This window comes from Ornithodoros turicata, chromosome 4 (genome assembly GCF_037126465.1).
Source record: "Ornithodoros turicata isolate Travis chromosome 4, ASM3712646v1, whole genome shotgun sequence".
NCBI classification, from domain to species: Eukaryota; Metazoa; Arthropoda; class Arachnida; order Ixodida; family Argasidae; genus Ornithodoros; species Ornithodoros turicata.
In genome coordinates, this window is record NC_088204.1 from 28649076 (window position 1) to 28671050 (window position 21975).

At 46.3% G+C, this 21975-nt stretch overlaps 1 protein-coding gene across 1 annotated transcript in view; it reads left to right on the top strand.

Annotated features, from left to right (window-relative positions):
* Positions 1–9834: 9834 nt before the first annotated feature.
* LOC135392886 (uncharacterized) overlaps positions 9835–21975 on the top strand; it is a 66377-nt gene continuing 54236 nt past the window's right edge. Inside the window, exons 1-2 of the mRNA XM_064623553.1 lie at positions 9835–10048; positions 12391–12417. Coding sequence (XP_064479623.1) covers positions 9847–10048; positions 12391–12417 — 229 coding nt within the window. The 5' untranslated portion in view covers positions 9835–9846. The remainder of the gene's footprint in view (positions 10049–12390; positions 12418–21975) is intronic.

Consider the following 21975-nt stretch of genomic DNA (forward strand, 5'->3'; position numbering starts at 1 on the left):
CGAGCTTGAGGAATCTGATGATAAAAGAGAACAACTGGTAAAAAATTACTTTGTATTGGGGTACCTGACCAAACGAACCTATAGCTACCATTTGCTTTCGTTTCACCTCCGCATTTCCAACCGTGATGACGAGGAAGGTGTGAATATAGTTCTATAGAGGGAGCTCTGTATGCGGAATTGAGGATCCGATAGTGGGCTGAAAGCACAGCGAGCAAGAAATGAAAAAGCACAAAGAAATGCGTTGAAACGACAATGAAGAAAGCGCAAGTCTTGCACCATGGTATGGCTCCATGGAGGAAGGTTCTTGGTGTAGAGGAGGTTGTTACGGCGAACAGTTTGTTGTACCCCCCTATCACGTCTATTTCCAATAAGGACTTGCTCAGAAAACACTGTACAAATATTAAACATCTCAGCAGCGTTTGAGTGGCAATACACATGTAAGAGATAATTTCAAAATATGTACACATCAAGTGTTACGAACCCTCAAACACAGAAAGAGTCATCTTAAAACTGCCCACAATGCATACCTATACAGCCATCGCGGTATTCAGCTGTGACTGCGTCAGGTTGCACCGTTTTCTTTTCTCTCTCTCTCTCTCTTTTGTTTTTTTTTTTACTTGCGGTTGTTGATACACTCGACAAAAGGGAGAGGGCGCAGACTAAATGGTGCATGATGATGAAAGGACGAACAACCGAGAGTCACAAGACACGCAGACAAACTCGAACGTTCTCAAAAGAGAACTTTTCATGTTTGTCTGCGTGTCCAGTTTGCTTCATTAATAACAATTATACATGGCAAAGTCTTCATGGGTGTATTCCTGGTGGTTTTAAGTCTTAAGCTTCATGGCATACTTGTGACAGTTTAATTTCATTCTCTCGTTAGACACCCTATGTAGCCGCAGCTTTATAAGTCGCCAATTCGCCTGCTTCTTTTCTGCACAGCTATTATCTGCCTAGGACGAAGTAGGTGACTTGTGATTAGCTAGTTAAGGCGACCGGGATGGAATGTTGTCCACCGGGCACTAATCTCGGATGGAGAACTCGCTTGGTATAAAGCGGCTTGTATTGAATTATGCCGAACATAGCCGGGGTGAATTACACCTGAAATAACACCTTGGTGACTGAACAATACAAGTAACTTCTGTTGTGTCTATCCTATAGATGCAGTACATGAGAGCCGTTGGGGGAAGCAACGTACGAGAACAGACATTTCGAATCCTGTCGCGTATTCTGGATGTATCAGTTGGAAAAGAATTCAGTCTGTATGGTGCGAAAGGAAAACGGAAGTTTTGCGTCTTGAGAACCTGGAAGATACTCTCTAGCAAGTAGATAAAACATTTCCCTAGTACACATTTGTCCTTAAAATCATTCAATACCCTGCAATTTGAACATGCAATCTTTCAAGGTTAAGAAAACCTTGGAATTTTGCGCAGCTCCTGAAAAGCCCTTATTTTCTGTAGAACGTTTTCCGTGTTTTCAAATTGCATGAGAGTCCACATTGCAACATTAAACTTTAAACAGAACTGCAAGTGTGCAAATAAGAAAAGCCCATTGACACTGGTCATCTCATATATTGCCTTCTGTTACTGCATTCGGGTGTATTCGAAAATTTGGTGCATCGGTCACTCCCATTTTATCCACACAGGGAAGCAGCGCGCTTCTTCTTCATCCGTGAGAACATCTGTGCCATGGGCATTTGAACTGGCTCTACTATCTTGTCTATGCAACACATTTAAGCACACTTGTAGGCACCACGAGGTCCATTTTTTTCTGTTGGGAGTAAGACAGCACTTATGTATGATGTTTAGGTGTATACTAGCAGCAGTGACTCTTGCTACAAATCAAACATATTTTTATTTCATGGTTTGACCCACTGAGAAACAGTTAATAATTACTACAGTTGCATGCTTGTCGTGCAACATTGTCATGCGATACGTACCTGTAGTTCTTTCCTGTCATGAAGCAGTAAAATACGGGCTGCATATTAACCTCTAAATTCGATCCAGCGCTAGAACTGCGTCGCAAGATATCTTTGAGGAACACTTGGACTTCCTCTAGTATTGAGTGATAATAAAACATTAAGTGCTTTTCTAAACGTCGCAACACATTGCTCTCTTCACCTGACCCCATCTCCTGACCTCATACATTTCTGTAGAAGATTGAGGGCAGCAGTGGGCATTTGTCTTTGTTATTTATAATGCAGCACGCAGCTTGATCAAGAAATTAACGAGTACCAAGCACAACGCTTGCTTACTTGCTGCATTGATAAATTTTTGCCACGCAAGAACTCTTAGTCTAATTGATGACCTCCTTTCATCGTTAAAACTCAGGTTGCCTAGCGGGAAATGCTCACAACGCAAGTACACTCAAAGAGGTTGAGGGCGCAGCCATGTCGTGGTTACGCCATGCTCCCCAAGCACATTCCCCAAGCACACTCCCCAAGACAGCAGCGCAGAACAACAACTGAATGAAGAGCAACTGTGGCGAGGCATTTTTAACCATATTATTGCACGGAAAAGACTGTTACTTGGCATTGTGGGTTTAAAAGGCATGCCTTCTCAACCACAACATAACTCAGTAAGAATTATATTGCACTATGATTTGAGCTCGGTAATGTATGTATTTAGTACGATGTGCATCATTGCTCTGGCTACCGTGCCTATCAATACTTGTTTTTGTGCTTTTTGCGGGGTTCAGAGGAGCAGTTCGTTCATACGGCCTACAACGGGCGGCTTAAGGGCGGTTTCTCAGTCAGTCAGACGAATGACAGCGATAATGTGTCAGCAGATGACGAGTGAGACTGGTTTTCGCTGGCCAGTGAGTGGCGCTCAGGATGGGCAAGTAGCAAGGTAACGCAATCAGCATGATTTACAAGTTGATTCGAACAGCGCAATGGCAGGCTCAGTTGAGTTCCTTTGACTGTTTGGGTTAGTTAGGCTGATATCAGTTTAACAGCAAGTTAGTTTTTTTTCGGAGTTGGTTGGGTTTTGTGCATAACCCTCACTCCAGACGATGCCACATCCGCTTGTACGGGGGACATGCACAAAGCTGTTTTCATCTAACTTAACCCGCCAAACTATCCTTCACACTTGGAAGTCATTGCGATTTCCCACTTGGCCATCTTGAGCGACACATGGTGGCCAGAGAAATCCAGTCTCGCTGGACCGTAGCTCATATTTGCCTCTCAGTTGCCTGACATATGGCAATAATCTGCTCTTAGACCAATATTATCCACCCGGATCACAGACCTGCTCCTGTACACCAATTCTACATCTGCTGTGATATCGACTTTATCTGTGATACATTACTATTATCTGATTTAGGAGTGCTGCAGTTGACAGCCACTAATGCCATATCTTGAGAAATCATTGACTCATTTATTTCCTTGTGGTTTTCAGTGCTCATTGAAGTACAAAACATAATGTACTCAAAGTTCGAGGTGCAGCTTTTCAGTTGAAGGCTGCTTCCGCTTTTATTTTACTGTACTTTATGCTGCATTATAATTTGACTGGTGTAACTGCATTTTGTGATGTGTTGTGCATATGCTCTATAGAAAATTCCTAACCAAGTTTGTCCAGCCTGAGCGTCCTTGTGTTTGGGTATATGTTTGTGCCATCTAGTCATATTTCAAGCCTGTCCTATTCACTTTTGATGAACCTGACGCTTTTAGTTTGTCTGTGGCCTCTAGTCATACCTTACAATTCGTGCTCTTTTTCTATTCACTTTTGATTAGCCTGATTTGTTACTTTTTATTTGTGACCTGGGGTCATATTCTAGTTGTTGGACGCCTTATTATATGGATGCATGCAATAAGCTTTCACCTTTTGCTGCCATGCATATTATGGCAAGCAAGTGGAACATGCCAGTTTTAATCAGTGTTCTTATTGTTCCTTTATTGTCAGTTTCGTCTTGGAGTGCTCCTATAATTCTCATTCATTGTACACATTTTATCAGAAACGTGCCTTCGCTTTTGAATTAAACTATCCAGTATAGCAACAGGCTGTTGTTTTACAGGTGGAGCTGAAATATATGTATATTTGAATTGAATAAATATTCATATATATTCTTAGATTTGTTGTGCACTAAGTTGTAGATTATACTCAAAGAAGAATTGTGCTCCATAATTTCTAAAGTGCAGACTGGGCACAAAAGGGTTGCTTACGGTTCTGATATCTGTTTTGTAACAGGCTACTACTACCTCAACATATCTCAGTTCAGCGCAGGGCCAAGTAACACACAAATGCAAAGCGCATCTAGGGCGCTTCCGCATTTTCACTCTAGAGCTGTAATGGATGAAGAAAAAAAAAGGGGGGGAGGGGCTTCGCGGCATATATCCCATAGAGAGCTCAAACACATCCGAACGGCATCCCGCAGGTACGTCTGCTGAACGTCTCTGTGATGCACTTCGGTGTTGCATTTGCTCGTTTTTGGGATTTCTGGGGGATTGAGTTCGGACGTCCCAGGGATGTCCCCAAAGTCCCCTGATTGACGTCCCAGCGATGTGTTTCGGATTCGTTTGTGTTGTCTGGGCTGATACTGTTGGGCATTCGCTGTGCTTGGAAAGAAGATCTGAAATGTACACCAGCGGACCTCGTCCATGGCGCCTCCCTTCGCCTTCCAGGCCAGTTCTTCGACCCCCAGCCGCTTGACAACCTACAGTTGACAGCAACGGACTATGTCGGACGCCTTCGCGACCACTTCTCCCGAGTTCGACCAACTGCCCCTCGAGTTCCTAGTACCCATCGGACCTTCGTTTCACCCCACCTCCGATCAGCATCTCAAGTTTTCCTCCGGACTGACGCCCTCCTACGGTCTCTACAGCCCCCCTACTCTGGTACACACCACGTGATCGAACACCATCCCAAATACTTTATCATCGACCACGGTGGTCGTCGGGAAACGGTGTCCACCGATCGGCTCAAACCCGCCTTCACCGAATCCGACACTCAGCCTCCCTTCCTTACCGCTTCAGGCTCTACCCCACCTGTCAACTAGACCTACCTCCCAAACCCCCAAACGGGTATCCTGGAGCGACCTTGTCGTTTCTGGGGGGAGCCCTGTAGCGGCCATATCCGCGCGACACCAAGCGCGGTCTCCCCTCGCGCTCTGGAATAAACAGTCAGTTCTGCCTATCGCCCTGGTCTGATCAGTCGTCTTCCACACATTAGATGGTTTCTGATGGTTTTTATAGTGTAGTACATGGCAGTTAACATTAGTTTTACTTTAATATCATCGCTTTCGCTAGATTCAAGAATTCATTCGATAGGAGTCAATACCTCGACGTTTGTAGCCATTTTTTAGACACCTACCGTTTTCGCTAGAGCTCGGCCTGCGACACCACCGGGCACACTGGTTAATCCCGTGAGCAATAAGGAAATTAGTGGCACTAATCCTCCCCTCTGATGACAGAGGAAGGATCTTAGTCTTTTTGGTGATTTGTGCAGTGTTTTCTATGCAATGTATCGAATGGTGTGTTTATACTTTTCCAGCTCTTTGAACAATCTGGGCGGTAGCTTAATATTACCATTCAATATATTCTTACAGACTTCAGAAAGAGCTTCTATGCTATGAGGTGGCACCTCCTTTAAAATCTCATCGCGCTCTTTAGGAGTACACATTGCAAGGACTTTTAGAAAAGTTAAATGATGACGCAGACTTTTCATTTTGGCAAGAAAGCAAACTGGCGAACGTTTCCAGTAATGTGCCTGTTCGCAGTCGAAATTGAGACTGCAATGGTTTCTCTGTTGCCTGCTCAAATGCACTGATAAAGTACGGTAATTGAGCTTTGGAAGATCTGGCGTCCTAAAAGTTCCAGTTGCGTGCGTGACCTTAAATTATTAAATAATATTATATATGTGCTATTGTGAGATAATGCTCTGTAGTTGACGTCGTTGTGAAATAAGTACTGACAAAGAAAAATAATGGATGCGTTCTCATGATGTGACGCTCTCGTATAGAGATGAACCATTTCTTGCATCACATTCTCCTCAGTCATGAGATCGTCTTCTATAATCAAAGTCGTCCCATGTCTTTGGTAGCTCTTTCTGCAATGTAACCTCATTTGCGAATTCATTTTGCCAGCTAGCATCATATTTGCTAAGCTTGGATATTGGTTTGCAAGTCGACACAGTCTTTCTGGATTTAGCAAAGGCTTTTGATAAGGTTCCTCACACTAAACTCTTTACTAAACTCACACGTCTTAACTTAGATACGTTTGTGCTAGCATGGATAAAAAATTTTCTCAGCAATCAAAAACAGTACGTGTTTGCCAATTCCTCATCCTCACCGTTTTGTTCAGTAACGTCTGGTATACCTCAAGGCTCAGTCATTGGACCGCTTCTTTTCTTGGTATATATTAACGATCTGCCATTGGGTATCTCATCCAATATACGGTTATTTGCCGACGACTGTGTGCTCTACCGGACAGCAGCGGATCACTTCGATGCCAGTAAGCTACAAAGCGATCTCGATATCGTCCTTTCTTGGTGCTCTATCTTCCAACTTCCAATCAATAACACTAAGAGCAAAGTCGTGTCATTCACGCGGCGTCAACCGCAAGAGTTTACTTACCGCATTGGTTCTTCCGTTCTACAGCATGTCGATACTTACAAATACCTGGGAGTTCACCTTTCTAGCAACATGTCATGGACAGCTCACGTAGCGCATGTTGTGGGAAGCGCAAACAGGACGTTAAGCTACCTCCGAAGACGACTTCGACAATCCAACTCAACAGTTAAAAAACAAGTGTACACAACGTTTGTCAGGCCGATTTTAGAATATGCGTCTCCAATATGGGACCCTTTTCAAAGCAGCTTATCACAATCCCTTGAATCAGTTCAAAACCGAGCGGCTCGTTTTATCTTCAGTGACTATAATAGTGAAACACAGGCAGCCAAGGACAGACTTTTGATGACCTCGAGAAACTTGCCAGTACACTGTAGGGAATCTGGATGCTCCCTAAATTTCCAGAACACAGAGATCAAGGCAGCGTTCAAACAACAAGAGAAATCCAAGACAGATGCATGTGTAAGCAGTCCGCGGTTGGATTTTCCTCTGTCGGGGATACGTAATCTCAAAGGGAACGCACGGGCACACTCAGGGTGATACAGCAGCTGCTTGTTAAATATAATGAGGAGAGGGGGATATAACCCCGTTTTTTTTTTGCTTGTCTGTGATTCTGTTGGTTAAATGTTCATTTCTTTAGCAGCATGTGCGTGTATATTCCAGAGTCTGCTAATAAATAGTTGAGATCTAGCAGTTATGTTGTAGCTGCCTCATCCTGTTCTTGGCTGCTTGTGTTTCACTATGGCTATGTTTGCTATATAAAAAAAAAAGAAAATACCATAGAAAAACACAAAAAGAGCGACCTGGAAAGCTGCCTGTTCCGGTGCTCACATGGAGGCAATGCTATGAGGTAACATGTTCAATTCATGAACTGTACATAGTAGTACACATCACAAAGGCAACCAATTATTCAGATTTTTCTGGAACTACTTTGTCTTTTGGAGCTTTGATTGTCCAGCCTATTATTGGAGCTTTATGTAGTTCCCCTCTTGAGATATTTTAAGATGCTGTACAGTTCGTGAATTTTGAAACTGTACTGTGCTGAGGTACAAAACGAGAATTTTCATACCTGCATCTGAATACATAGGAATAATTTGGAAGTACTTTCCTTGTTGACATTTATATATGCACCAGGTCCCAACATTGATGATTGATGGAAAATGTAAATAAAGAGATTTATTGGCTTGCCAAACATAAAATCCGTCTAAAAAACATAAATGCCGTCTTCTCTAGTGAGGTATTCCCTGTTCACCAGACATAACAGTTGTAAAGTTAAAGGGGCTCAATGATGGTAGAGTCTAGTATTGTTTTTTGTCACTTCACATATATTCACTGTTATTCGTGTGCACATGTATGACTAGGAAGGTACAGCATGCGCATAAAAAATAATTTCGTATGCAGCCACATACATGGTTCAGAAGATTAGATAGATAATAGATGTCAAAGCATATATAATTGTACATCATGTGGGATGGGTATGCTAAAGCATAAGTTGCATGAAGACTCGAGTTACACGGGCCCTGTAAGACTACCCTTTCCGAATCGTTGGGTAACGTGTCTCTAACTGTAAAGTAAGGGGCAGTCGAGAATGCTGGAGACATGGTTGCATGTTACAAATTGTCCTACATGATAAATATTGTTGTCTTGTCCTACATGATAAATATTAAATACGAAGTGATCTATGCAATACTTCCTGAATACGGCATTAATTTCGAGACTGGCCAGTGATGTCACCCATGACACATAAATTGCCTCTAACATTTTTACACCCCATGGGCTGAGTTGTGAGTTGAAATAGCTCTCTACAGAGCGATAAGGTGTATTCACTGATTTGGTTTCTAGGATCTATGCTATGCCATAACTCTTCAGACCCCACATTTCTAAAAACACCATTTCTATGTGGCAATATGTGCTCTGGTATTTATTTTGCGTATGCATGGTGTGCAGCCACATGGTTTCTGGAGCTTACGTGTGCATGCTTTTGTGCTACGATGCTCATTAAGAACAATATCGAGATGTTAGACATTAAACGCAGTAGTTTGTAGCGTGCTACGCGACACAGCACGACATGGGAGTGTGCGATTCAAAGAAAACTTTTGGAAAATGCACAGAATCCCACAAAATGCTTAAAATTCGATTGGTATTTTGTTTTACGATGCTCCTCGTTCCATAACATCGTCGACGGTGTTACGCACTGATAAATCGTACGTAAAACTTGTTCCATAGCATTAGGCGGTTTCTCAAATACATAGCATGCATTTTTCCTGCAAAAATAAAACGTTGTCGGCATTTTGTTGCTAAAACGGCTGTCGAAACGTCAGTGAATTTCCAAAGGTAATTGACCCTACACTTTGCAAGTGCTGTAAAGCGGCTAACGCAGACGTGACTTGATACAAATTGTTCGACACAAAACACAAACGACGAATTCCGGTTACAACATCGCACAAGGCTTAGTTCACGAATGAGTTCCCAGCTGCTGCACTGTTTACTCATCGCGGAACCAGTGCAATCCGGCTGTCCGCGATCTTCAAGTCTTCAAGCACAGATACGTGAAGCCACGAATAGCCGTAGCTGGAATCCACTGAAAAGTACGAAGGCGCATACACGTCACAGCGCCCGTTCGGGTGCTTCTACGTCATAAACACTGCTGTGCCCATGTGTGTTTCAGAATAAATTATCTGTTTTTTATTTTATTTTATTTTTTACATGGTACTGTACCGAACTGGGAGAACGAAGGTGCATTTTGAGGAAAGTTGGACGCAGAGCAGAATGGATGGAGAGCAGAATATCACAACCGTTTCGACTATTTAGGATATCGGCATAGCTGACCTTTAACACTTGGTCCTTTACCTTTAACACTTAACGCATTAAAATCCTAAAACGAGCGCACAACGTGAAGTATCTGTGCAAGTATCAAATTCCACTATGCAAGTGAGCGGAGAGGATGCAAATCATGTTGCCAGCCAGTACAATGGTGTGGTCATCCCGCTAGCGGCGCGAAGACGCTGACGAGCTGCAAAGCGAGGCGACATTGTAAGGGCGAAATTCCGATTCAGAAAAATATGTGTTTCTTTTGTTTTTGTTTTTTTCAAATACAATCACCTCTTGTACTTTATCTATAGTTATAGCTCTAAACACAACAACTTTATTTTGACGACGGTTATTGTCGTGTTTCGTCGCGATGCTTTGAGTTAGCTATGATGGTCATTCCTCTATCTAAAGAAAGGGAAGAAGATTGAGGGTACAGGTGATCTCGTGAGAAGAAGAAAAACCCCTTCCAAGATGAAGTTTGCGTACGTGCCCTCTCCGACTGCTCGGAATGCCGCCATCGCATGTGGAATTGCGGGAGTACTAATCCTAACAGGCTACCTCCTACATATTTTTATTAAGGCACACATATCCTCGCGCGAGAAAAAAGGCACTACTGAAAAGAGCGAAGCAACAACGCCGCCGCCGCCGTCGAGAGAATGCTCTTGTCCCGCAGGTAAGACTAAGTTCAATCGATAAAACCCCTAGCATGCAACTTGCGAATTTCGCCGTGGGGACGCTTTTAGTTACTGTTTCGGTACATGCTGCCACTTCCACATGTACGTTGCCCGTAGTAGCGAAACGACGACGCAATACCGTGAAGCTAACTGGTTTCCTTTGTGGTTGTAGCAACGTAATATTTCCTTACACGAGGTATAATGGACAGCCCTAAGCCACGCCACGCCAAAAACCAAGCCACTCGCGAAAAAAAAGGAAAAAAAGAACGGCTCTCCGTTTACAAACATGTGACGAATATAGACCTCTCTGTTTACAAATATGTGACGTCACGAACAGGCTGGTTCCAGGCTATATATTGCCCTGGTGGGCAAGAAGCGGGAAAAACATGTCGGCTGATAGGCTGATAAAGCTGATAGTGCCCACCAGCATGCGTGTCGCGATGGCTTTACGTAATCAATAACCTAGGGGCGAATGTCGTCTACCGTGTACAGTCTAAACTCGTTAATATGACCAAGTCCGTCCCCGCTGCTTTCGGTCATAAACCGAAATTGTCATTAACGAGAAACACACGAAAAAAACGCCCCCCCCCCCCCACACACACACGCATGCACCTGTGTGGATCTACTGCTACATGCTGTACTAAAATGAAGACGACTCAGTTGCTGATTTACAATTTATTTGCGAAAGAAATCCCTCAGAACTGTCTGTTTCGTAGCACTTTCAATTTGCAAGCTCTCCACTGTCTCTATTGCGTGGGTGTGCTTTGTACGACATTGTCCACACATGCGTCACACGAGGCCACTGATGATATTGGTGGATCACAATCACAAACGCCGCAAGGTCAACAGTCGGTGGTCACTAATTGGGACAGAACACCGGGGTTTCCCGCCGTTCGTCCTCGAAACTTTGTTCATGGTCGACGAGGTCAACAGTCGGCGGTCATAGTAACGAGGGCAGAATACACGTGTTCTCCTTGGTCCGTCCTCAAAATTTCGGTCACAGTCGGATTAACGAGTTGTCATAATAACGAGGGTGAATTATATGGTGTTTCTATGGGGAAAAAACGGTTCCCTAGAAAACCGGTCACAAAGTGAGGATGTCGTATTAATGAGTGTCATAATAACGAGTTTAGACTGTATAGGTTTCTAGCCACATGTTAGCACGGCATCTGTTTGTCGGAATATTATCGGGCCTCACTCTTACGCAATCTCACGCGAAGCACGCGTGCAGAGTCCTGTTTTCAGTTCACATCCGGGAACCATACATTGACTCAGCTGTTGTGGAAGGTCCGTAGAAATGATGGGCGTTCATGTTTATTCGGTCGGAGTAGGTCGCGAGCTAAGCGGAAGTGCGTCATCGAACCGGAAACCGATCCGTTGGCGGCAACCGAGGATAGAAGAAAATTCCGTATGCGACCCAGCGAGAACGACACTGCGCTTGCGCAGTATGCATGGCCGTGTGGTCTGCTTTCAGAGGGTGCTCGTCGCAGGGCACTGTTTATTACTTTGTAACAAAACATCAGACTACATGCGTTACACGGACAAAGACACACGCACTTAGCACGATCCTCTCCAGCTATACCAATCACATGCCATTCCATGTTGCATATATGTTGGCTGAAGAAGCGTAGACTCTGCACGAAAACCTGTGTCACATAAAGTTGTTAGCTATGTTTCATTCCCAATTCTTTTCTCTTTTTTTTTTACATCAGGAGTAAAATATAAGCGCCTACAACTAATTCCACAATCTGATTCGGGTGGGCGGGCAGCCTAGAGGTTCTAGAAGAAAATGATTTCAAATTTTCAAAATGCCCGTCATCCTCCAGATCAGAAATTGTGGGAAGAATCTGCGAGCTCGCCCTCCAAGATCGAGCGAAAGGGGCTGCCTCGGAGGTCACTCTGAGTGAATATCCAAACACAGAGCGAGCGTACCTGAACCAATTCACATACGCCTTGGAGCCAGCTCCGTTACGACCCATCCGCTCTGAGCGCCTCCGAGCTGATAAATATAAACGCCCAGTGTACCTGACGCTAAGTGAAGCAAAGCTTTTTTGCTTTTGCACCAAATTTCCTTTCAGCTCAGATATAACATATGTAGTAAATGGGGCCTGGAAGCACCTAAGAAGGAACATGGACTCGTCCCTTCTTGGATGATGCACGAACGATTTTGTGTGAGTGTGTGTATGTGTGCATGCACACGAATATTTCAGCACATTATGAGCGGGATACAACTCGTTATCTGGACCTGTGCATCGTGGCACTGCAAAACTGTTCGTTATTGTGAAACCTTCGTCGCAATTTGCTCAACAAACGTAATCAATGTTGTGTCTTTACTTTTCAGCTTCTCCCGCAAGCCAACCTACAAAAGGTGAGATTTCCTGCTCTTCTATTTCTGTGTTCCTCAGGCTGCTTTACCCAGAACTTAGTCTCATAACTGGACTCTACGAGTCTCTCGCGGCCATAAACTAACCGATTTGTGTAGCTCCGGCGCGTCCGCTGTGCTAAGCTTTGACGTCACTAAAATGCGCATTTCATTCGCTATGACGACTTCACGAACATCCGACGGACCTCCGGTCAGTCTGAGACCTCGCAGATAGGCCTTTGATTTTGCAACCTGCGAGCTTTTGTTCTAATTTTTTACGAATTTGGTCTAATAATTCAGTATATTTTTGATTCATTGAATATACCATACGAAATAAAAATAACGACGCACGCTTTGGTGTTATTGAGTATGGTAAGCACAGCACCGGAGCATAGAGGGGGGGGGGGGGGGGCGCCTCTCCGGGCGCAAATCATCGACAGAGAGAAAAAAAGTTCGAAATGAAAACTGGTGAAACTGTTTATGATTTGAAAACATGAATTTCAATTTTCACATGAAGTTTTTAACAGTCCTTGCTGTTGGACCGATCTTGTGGGCGCCTCAAAGACGGCAGCGATTGCAGCGAGGTTCGATTTAACACGCCGATGTAAAATTGCATCCACTTGTGCTTCGGCAGTAGGCTGCGTGCGTTGAGACAGCAGCGCAATTTTCAAAGTGAAGCAACCGAAGCGCCCATGAAGCGCTTTCTTTGGATGGGAAGGTATACCTGATGCATTCTTGTTTGGGGGCACCATGTTTCGCCCCTTGCGCTGGGAACCCACGCTACGCCGCTCGGTAAACACGATGAAAATACCACACCCCGTTTCCGACACCTCAGGTCCACAATTGTAACTCCTAGCATGGAAGCAGCATTAATCCAGTTGGTGAAGTAGTGTTGATATAGGAAATTACAGGGTTCCGCAAGATCTTCGGACACATTTCGGGAATGCGTTAAAAATCGTATGCATGTCTAATAACAGCGAAATTTGGTACACTACCGTAGTTTTGTCAGAAGTTCTAAAAAAACACAAGCTTTCATTTATACAGTCAACATATTCGGAGATACGAGTCGAAGAATGCCTGAGCCTATGAATTTTGAATGCCGTATACCGCTGTCGCTAGGCTTAGCGCGTGAGCAGTTCTCTCCGTTCCATGTCATACCGGGTGTTCTGGCACTGTGCCCGAAAACGAAACTAAAGTAGGTGATGTTGTCAAGTGACATAAAAGGTACCATCACGACCGGAGCGCAATGTCGAAGCAAACTGTCGAAAATTTCGGATATCGTTCGCTCCTCGTTGCTCCTCGTTAGGTCGGAAGCCCGAACTATAAGAGCAGAGGAAGCTGGCGTCGTCTGTTTCATCTGCTCTGGTACTTCGGGCTCTGTAAAGGTTAAACCTGTAACTACGAAAACATTTTTATTTTCGCCTCCATCGTCGCCAGACTGAACGACCAGTTGAATAACTCTTTGTGCTCGCGCGCGACAGCTGCTCTTCTTGGAACTCCGCCACTCGTGACCCATTTGGTCAGCTCGCTTTTGTGGCCCTATAGAGGCAATCCCTTGAGCCGAAAGCACTGTGGACACTACGACATGTCCAAGATGGCGGACGGGATTAACAGATTTAGTCCAAGTGGGGGCGGAGGATTTCACGTGTCCAACCTAGTTAATGTAACCAATTAGACAGTTGGTTTCGTTTTCTTTTGAATGTTTTGATTGGCGCTACCATGTTGGTGGGCAGCGGCCAATTGTGGTCTTTATAAGCGGACACCCGCTAATTTGCGACAGCTCGAGCGGGGACTTTCACCACCGGAAGGTCTGGGACCTTGTCGCCTCATGTCCCCCGAGTTCTCAATCAGTAAGCCTTTGCCTTGATATGTATATGCCTTGTATATATTTGTATTAAATATTGTTGCTGTTGAGTTATCCCTCTCGTCGGACGTCTCCTGCAAGCGGCTACCGTACTCGCAACACATCACCGAACCTCTCTACGGAAAGGAGAAACTTTACTGGCGCAGCACGACAGGATGTGTCCATCTACGGAGAGCTGAAGCATCTCGACGGACGAGTGAATACCTCCAGGAGAACAGCAAGAATCAAGGTACGCATCGAAGTCAAGCAAGGCAGCAAAAGCAGCGGACTGTCCAGGAAACTGAGCGGACAAGTCCAGGTCATCAACGGAGAGCCACAACTAGTCAACGAGGACCGGGTGTGCAGTGTGTGAACGTGACCGCGTCAGGGGAGCCAGCACAGCTTCGACGACGGCGACGAAAGTGAGAAACAACGGACACTGAAGTGTCGGCACAGGGTGAAAGAAAACGTCATCCACGGAAGAGCTTCGAAACAATTTCACGAGGTAGGTGAGAATTGGTTGCTCTTGAGGTTCACGAGTAGATAGCTACCGCGTAGGGTTTAGTTATTGTGTATCTCAGAGTTCCGGTGTGGCAGGACGATCTTTCTAGTGTCCGATAGTGTCAGTGGGTTCACATGATACCGACTGGTTTGGTCGAGCGAACAGAGCCGAGCGGAAAAACTAGGGTGTCGAACAATAGTTAATGCTTACTCGCTTGAGGGCGAAGCAAAAGAAGGCAAAATTCGACACAGAAATGGCAGACGAAACAGAAGTAACACTGCTTCTGGCGCAGGCGCTACCGAAACCGTTAGCGTCGAAATCTTGCGGCTCCAGATCGAACTGGAAAAAGAACGATCACGGAGAATAGAACTTGAGCGATTTCGAGATGACCGCTCGCCATACAGTGAAGCGTCGACTACACGAACGCGCGAAGAAAATCTGGCCTACTTTTCAAAAAGGCTTAAGAGCGTTTTGCTTCCGCTACCAGCCGACCGCGAGGTGCCCATGTGGTTTGAGGGAGTAGAAGGTGTTTTCAAATCCTACAAAGTACCCGAGGAGGTTCAAAGTCACCTCATATTACCGCTTATCGCAAGCAGGGTAGGTCACTTGTACTCAAAGCTAACCACCGACGAGCTAGACGACTACCAAACGGTAAAGGAGGCCGTGCTAGCAGCACTCCGTTTGTCCCCGGGCGAATATAGGAAGCGCTTTTCAGAAGCAGTCAAAGGAAGGGACGAAACATGGTCGAACTACTGGGCCAGGCTACGCAGTTATATCGCCGCATACGCTAAAGCACGCGAGGTCAAAAGTTACGACGACTTGATAACGTTGATCATCGCAGACAGGTTCGTAGACTCGCTGACAGAGGAGGCTCGACAATTTGTAACGCTCCAGATCACCGACGTCAAACCCTCCGAAAGCGACATTGTAAAAGCAGTGGAGAAATTCGAGGATGCTAAGGGCAGGGGAAGCGCAGTTCTAGGCCACAGAGACAAGGGAGCTTCCGACCGCCGTAAGGAAAGCCACAAAGACAGAGGGAAAGATGATAAGAACTCCCAACAAAAAGGGAACGGGAAAGACCGTCAAGAGACAAAGAACGGGTTTGCCTGCTACGTATGTGGAGGGAAACATTTTGCAAGAAATTGTCCCAAAAAGAGGTCACCAGACGGTGACCACACAGCTCCTAAAGCAGCAGACAACAAGGATTCTGCACAAAGACGCGTGAACCGTGTTGTGATAGCTAGGGACGACGAAGTCCAAAATGCATCTGATGACGCACAGGTAGAGAATACTACGTTGGTGGCGCGCGTCAGCCCAGCGGCTACGGGAGATAAAGAGCAGCTGACTCTCCCCATTCGCGAGGTTCAATTGCAATGTGGAACACAAAAATTTCGCGCACTGATAGACAGTGGGGCGGACGTGACCGTTGTTCGCGCGGATCTTTTTCCCGAGCGCAGAGGTGATGCACTAAGCCCGCTGTGGCTCGAATCCGCCTTCGGACACAAGGTAGCCGCGGAATTGGGCGTACTACCCATCAGGCTGATAGGCACAAGCAGCGACCAGGTAGAAGTTAACAAAGTCGTCCCAGTAGAGTGCGCTTTTACCGAAAAGCTAGCCGGAGATGTAGATTGCCTCCTATCACTAGAAGCGTGGGATGCCATTCGGAGTGTCGAGGAACCGGACGCGCTAAACGCAGCGGCTGCCGTGGAAGCGGAATACACAGACGAGCTAGACGCGGGTTTAGCGGGGTTATTCCTGCAAGAGGACGCGGACTGCGGCGGTGCCGAACACATCGCGGTGGTGAACGCGGTAAAAAGCACGGCGGGAGGGACCGACGCCGAGGCCGGCGAGAGAAGCGTATTCAGATCAGCCCAGCGTGAGGATACGACCCTCGTGGACGCGTGGGAACAGGGTAAAGCAGGCGCTCACGGTATGCTCATTGACGACGGTATCCTTTATCACAGGGATACAGTAGCGGGGCAAAAAGTAAAACAGCTCGTTTTACCCGATGGTAAACGGCGACAAGTCCTCCAGCTCGCGCACGATACGCCGTGGGGAGGCCATCTTGGAATGCGAAAAACGCTAAATCGCATTAAGGCGACTTTCTATTGGCCGGGGATTGAAAAGGACGTTCGAGAGCACTGTGCAACATGCCACGGATGTCAGGTTAACGCGGACAGGAATGCAAAAGACAGGGTACCTATCGCGCCACTCACGCGACCAGACTACCCATTTCAAGCAGTGAACGTTGATGTGGTAGGCCCGTTCGAGATCGCGTCGGCACGCGGGCACAAATACGCACTTTGTGTCACCGACCTTCATACTCGTTGGCCCGAAGTGATTAGCCTTACGTCCCCGACCGCAAAGAAAACGTGTGACGCGCTGCTCGAAATCTTCTCGCGGACGGGTATCCCGGAAACTATCTGTTGCGATCAGGGCAGCAACTTCACGTCGCACTTAACCCAGGAGTTCCTCAGAAGGATCGGGTGTTCCCCACGCTTCTCGACGGCAGAACACCACGAAAGTAACGGGGCGGTCGAGCGGTGGAACCGTGTGTTCCGCCGCATGCTATTTCACGTGGTACGGGACGACCCCAGAAACTGGGATAGGTACATCCCTTTTCTCTTATGGGCGTACAGAGAAGTCCCGCACGACACCACGGGTGTGTCACCGTTTCAACTTCTCTACGGTAGACAACCAACAGGCCCGCTAGCAATTCTAAAGAATACCTGGGAAGGGCAGGTAGGACCCCCAGTTCAGCTCCGAGAGGCGCCCACCAAATATCTCGAACATCTGAGAGAAATGTTCAAGGCGGCGGCAGAAACTGCAGGGCTAGTTACCGAAAAGCGGCAAGCGCGGTACGTGGAGCAGCACAATCGCAAAACAAAGCAAAAACAATTCCAACCTGGCGACCAGGTTATTGTTTTCGATACCAGCCGATCAGCAAAGCATCAGGCAAAGTGGAAGGGCCCCTACCAAGTAATAGGGAAACGACGACAGCACTCGTATGATGTACTAACGGACGACGGAAAAACGCGCACGATTCATGCCAACAATTTAAGGGCCTACAAGGCCAGGGTGAATCACGTAGGAGTCATTTTCCAAGGAGAGGAGGAATTTGGGGATGTGGAACCCGCGCCGACAAAAAGGGACAAAGGGCAGTCTGTCTTGCCAGCCGAGGCAACTTCGCATTTGGGGGAAAGTGAAGCCAATCAGGTCAGGCGACTATTTCAGTCATTCGCGACAGTGTTCGTGGACGTCCCCAAAGTTGCAGATGTAGGTGCGCATGTTATAAAGTTGCGTGAGGGGCACGTCCCGAAACGGTCCCATCCTTACCGCACACCTCAATTGCTTCGGAAAGAAGTAGAACAGCAAGTCAATGAATTGCTCGAACAAGGGCTGGTGTATCCTATCGTCACTGAGTACTCCCACCCCGTCGTCTGTGTTACTAAGAAAGACGGTGGAGTCCGTCTCTGCGTGGACTATAGGGCGCTTAACGCCGACACAATAGATGACGCGTACCCAATGGAACTTCAACAGGAGCTAGTTTTTCGCGTAGGAAGGGCGCGGTTCATCACTTTGCTAGATCTACGCCGGGGATACTGGCAAATTCCCCTTGAGGTAAACAGCCAAGAAAAGACCGCGTTTGTTACGCATTTCGGTCAATTTGCGTGGCGGGTGATGCCGTTTGGCCTCAAAAACGCAGCAGCGACGTTCCAGCGGACTGTAAACGCCATCCTTGCGAAGCACCAGGAGCATGCCTGTGCTTACCTTGATGACATAGCCGTGTACTCGGAAACATGGGAGGATCACCTGCACCATTTGGAGGCGGTACTAACCACGTTAAAAGCCACGAAGTTAACGGCGAATTTATCTAAGTGTCAGGTAGCGCGAAATTCTATCCGCTATCTAGGGCACATTGTGGGATCAGGAAGTCACGCACCCGATCCAGAAAAGATCAAAACCATATCTGAGCTGAAGCGTCCAACTTCAAAAAAGGAGCTCAGGAGCGTACTTGGGTTGTGCGGCTATTACCGCGACTATGTTAAGGATTATGCAAAGATAGCGACCCCTCTAACGCGACTGACCGGGAAAAGGGTCCCGAACAAGATCCCGTGGGATAACGAAGCCGAAGCCTCCTTTCAGGCCCTCAAATCGAGTTTAAAAGACGCAGTAGCACTGACAACACCTGACCCCGAAAAACCGTATTGGGTATTTACGGACGCGTCAGCGTTGGCGGCTGGAGCATGCCTAGCCCAAAAGGACCGCAATGGCAAAGAAGTGCCCATATCGTTCGCAAGCCACCGATTTTCGGACACGCAGGCTCGGTGGGCGGCGATTGAACGAGAGGCGTTCGCGGTCATCTGGGCGCTCAAGAAATTTGATCATTGGGTGTTCGGGGCACAAGTAACTGTGGTGTCCGACCACAATCCTCTTTCATACCTGACCTGTACGACACCACAGGGTTCGAAGCTCGCGCGCTGGGCTCTTGCACTCCAGCGTTATAATGTGAATATAGTTCACCGCAAGGGAAGCGCGCACGGGAATGCGGACGCTTTATCGCGGTTGCGGTTCGAGTAGGAATTAGGCTAGAGCAGGTGCGTTGCAATGTATGTGTGAACCTCGAGAGTCACTCGCTCTCACCACTTTGTTCTAAGGAACTTTTGTGTTTTTCCGCCATAATTTTAGTGTCTGTTCAATGTACTGACATAATGCGTTTCAACAGCAACACGTACCATTTTCAGAGCTTGTCGTTGCAAGCACTGTCACGTTGTATTGCATGTTCAGTAGTGTCACACGAACCTTTGGTGTGATGAATTTGTACACGGGTGATTATTTCTATGCTAGTGTGTTTAACCCGTCTGTAGTTTATTCCTTGTGGTTCAACTGTGCCCCACAACGAATCTAAGGAGGGAGGTGTAAAGGTTAAACCTGTAACTACGAAAACATTTTTATTTTCGCCTCCATCGTCGCCAGACTGAACGACCAGTTGAATAACTCTTTGTGCTCGCGCGCGACAGCTGCTCTTCTTGGAACTCCGCCACTCGTGACCCATTTGGTCAGCTCGCTTTTGTGGCCCTATAGAGGCAATCCCTTGAGCCGAAAGCACTGTGGACACTACGACATGTCCAAGATGGCGGACGGGATTAACAGATTTAGTCCAAGTGGGGGCGGAGGATTTCACGTGTCCAACCTAGTTAATGTAACCAATTAGACAGTTGGTTTCGTTTTCTTTTGAATGTTTTGATTGGCGCTACCATGTTGGTGGGCAGCGGCCAATTGTGGTCTTTATAAGCGGACACCCGCTAATTTGCGACAGCTCGAGCGGGGACTTTCACCACCGGAAGGTCTGGGACCTTGTCGCCTCATGTCCCCCGAGTTCTCAATCAGTAAGCCTTTGCCTTGATATGTATATGCCTTGTATATATTTGTATTAAATATTGTTGCTGTTGAGTTATCCCTCTCGTCGGACGTCTCCTGCAAGCGGCTACCGTACTCGCAACACATCACCGAACCTCTCTACGGAAAGGAGAAACTTTACTGGCTCCCGACCTGCCGCTCTTCTTGTTTCTCATATTATTGCTCTTGGATTCGGCAATATCCAACTGGAGGCAAGCATCATGACGTCATCGTGGAAGTCCGCTCATCACTTCAGCACAGCCACTACGCTCGTACAGCGTTGAGATGTAACGATCTAACCCACGTGCATGCGGTGGACTGCGTGAGATTTTGTGCTGTGCTCTGTTAACTTTCCCGCTCCCCCAATATCAGGGTATCACTAGTGGATTATCCTCACCAGCAGCTCGCCTGTTCGCCGCTCTGTCTGTGGCGCAAGATAAGTTCCGTTTTTGCGCACAGCCCATTGCACCCGGTATACGACGTGGAACGGAGAGAACTCCTCACGCACTAAGCATAGCGACAGCAGTATAGGGCATTCAGACTGCACGGGCCCCGATATTCTTCGACTCGTTTCTCGGAACGTGGTGGGCGTATAGATTGAAGTTTGTACTTTCTGGAAACATCTCATAAAGTCTAAGGAAGCGTACCATATTTCGATGTTATTAGGCATGCATACGATTTTTCACGAGTTCTGGAAATGTGTCTGAAGACCTTGCCGCACCCTGTAGGGTTAATACTATGCAAAATATGGCACACCCGTTTGTAGTATGGTCAACGACGTATATGAGGCTAACGCTACGAAGCACCTTTGTCTTGTCTTTTTGCAATTTTTCTTTTGACTTCGTCGTACACAAACTAAGCCCAAACAAGTGCTATTCTGCAACACGACCTCGAAGTTTTTGTTACCGAAACCTCGCTGAGGTCAGACATTGAAAATTCCGAAATTACACGTTTAAATTATATTTCCGCTAAGATCGTATGTCGCAAGCCAATGGAGTTTCGTTCATGAGATATGGACATACAACGGAGAATGAAAAGTGACATCATCAATGAATGGCGTTGAGCAGATATGGTATTCAATTCGCTCCACTCTTTCCGTTCGTGATTGGTCTGATACAAGATTTTTTTATTGGTTACAGGCGTTTATAAAAAGCCCTTGAGAGCCGCCGACGCCATTTTGGCAGGGGGGGGGTTGTACGGTCAGGCGGACATCCTGTAGGACAGCGTACGCAACTACTAGACGTCTAATTAGCTAAATTTTCTTTATTAACTTACTAATTAGATGTGTTCTGTGCATGCGAGACTGTATGCAATGCTGTATTTAGTATATCGGGGAAACCTCGAACACCATGAGGGAAAGGTTTTACGGCCATAAATCCGATATTGTGAATAACCATTCTACACCCGTTTCTACATATTCTAACCTTCCTGGACACGCTTTGGGTACAGACCTCAAAATCCTTATCTTTGAATCGGGTTATAACAGTGACATGAAGCGCAACAATCGCGAATCGTTTTTAATCGCAAAATTCCAGTCTCTGAAGCCTCACGGTTTGAACATCCATGCAGGCCCACTACACTGTAAACTTTTTCACACTTTTAAAGGTGTGCGCTATGAACATTCAACCTATGAACATTCAACCAATGTTGCGTAACATTGCATCTCCAGGTTGATATTTTACAAAATTTGGAAAGCAGTACTAAAGATCAAGTGTCAGTGCAAATCTTGCTTTCATTATGTCTTTGATATCGTAGGTACCAGCTAATGCATATATGCATCGCTATCGATAATCTAGCACGCGCAAGTGTCTACAATACT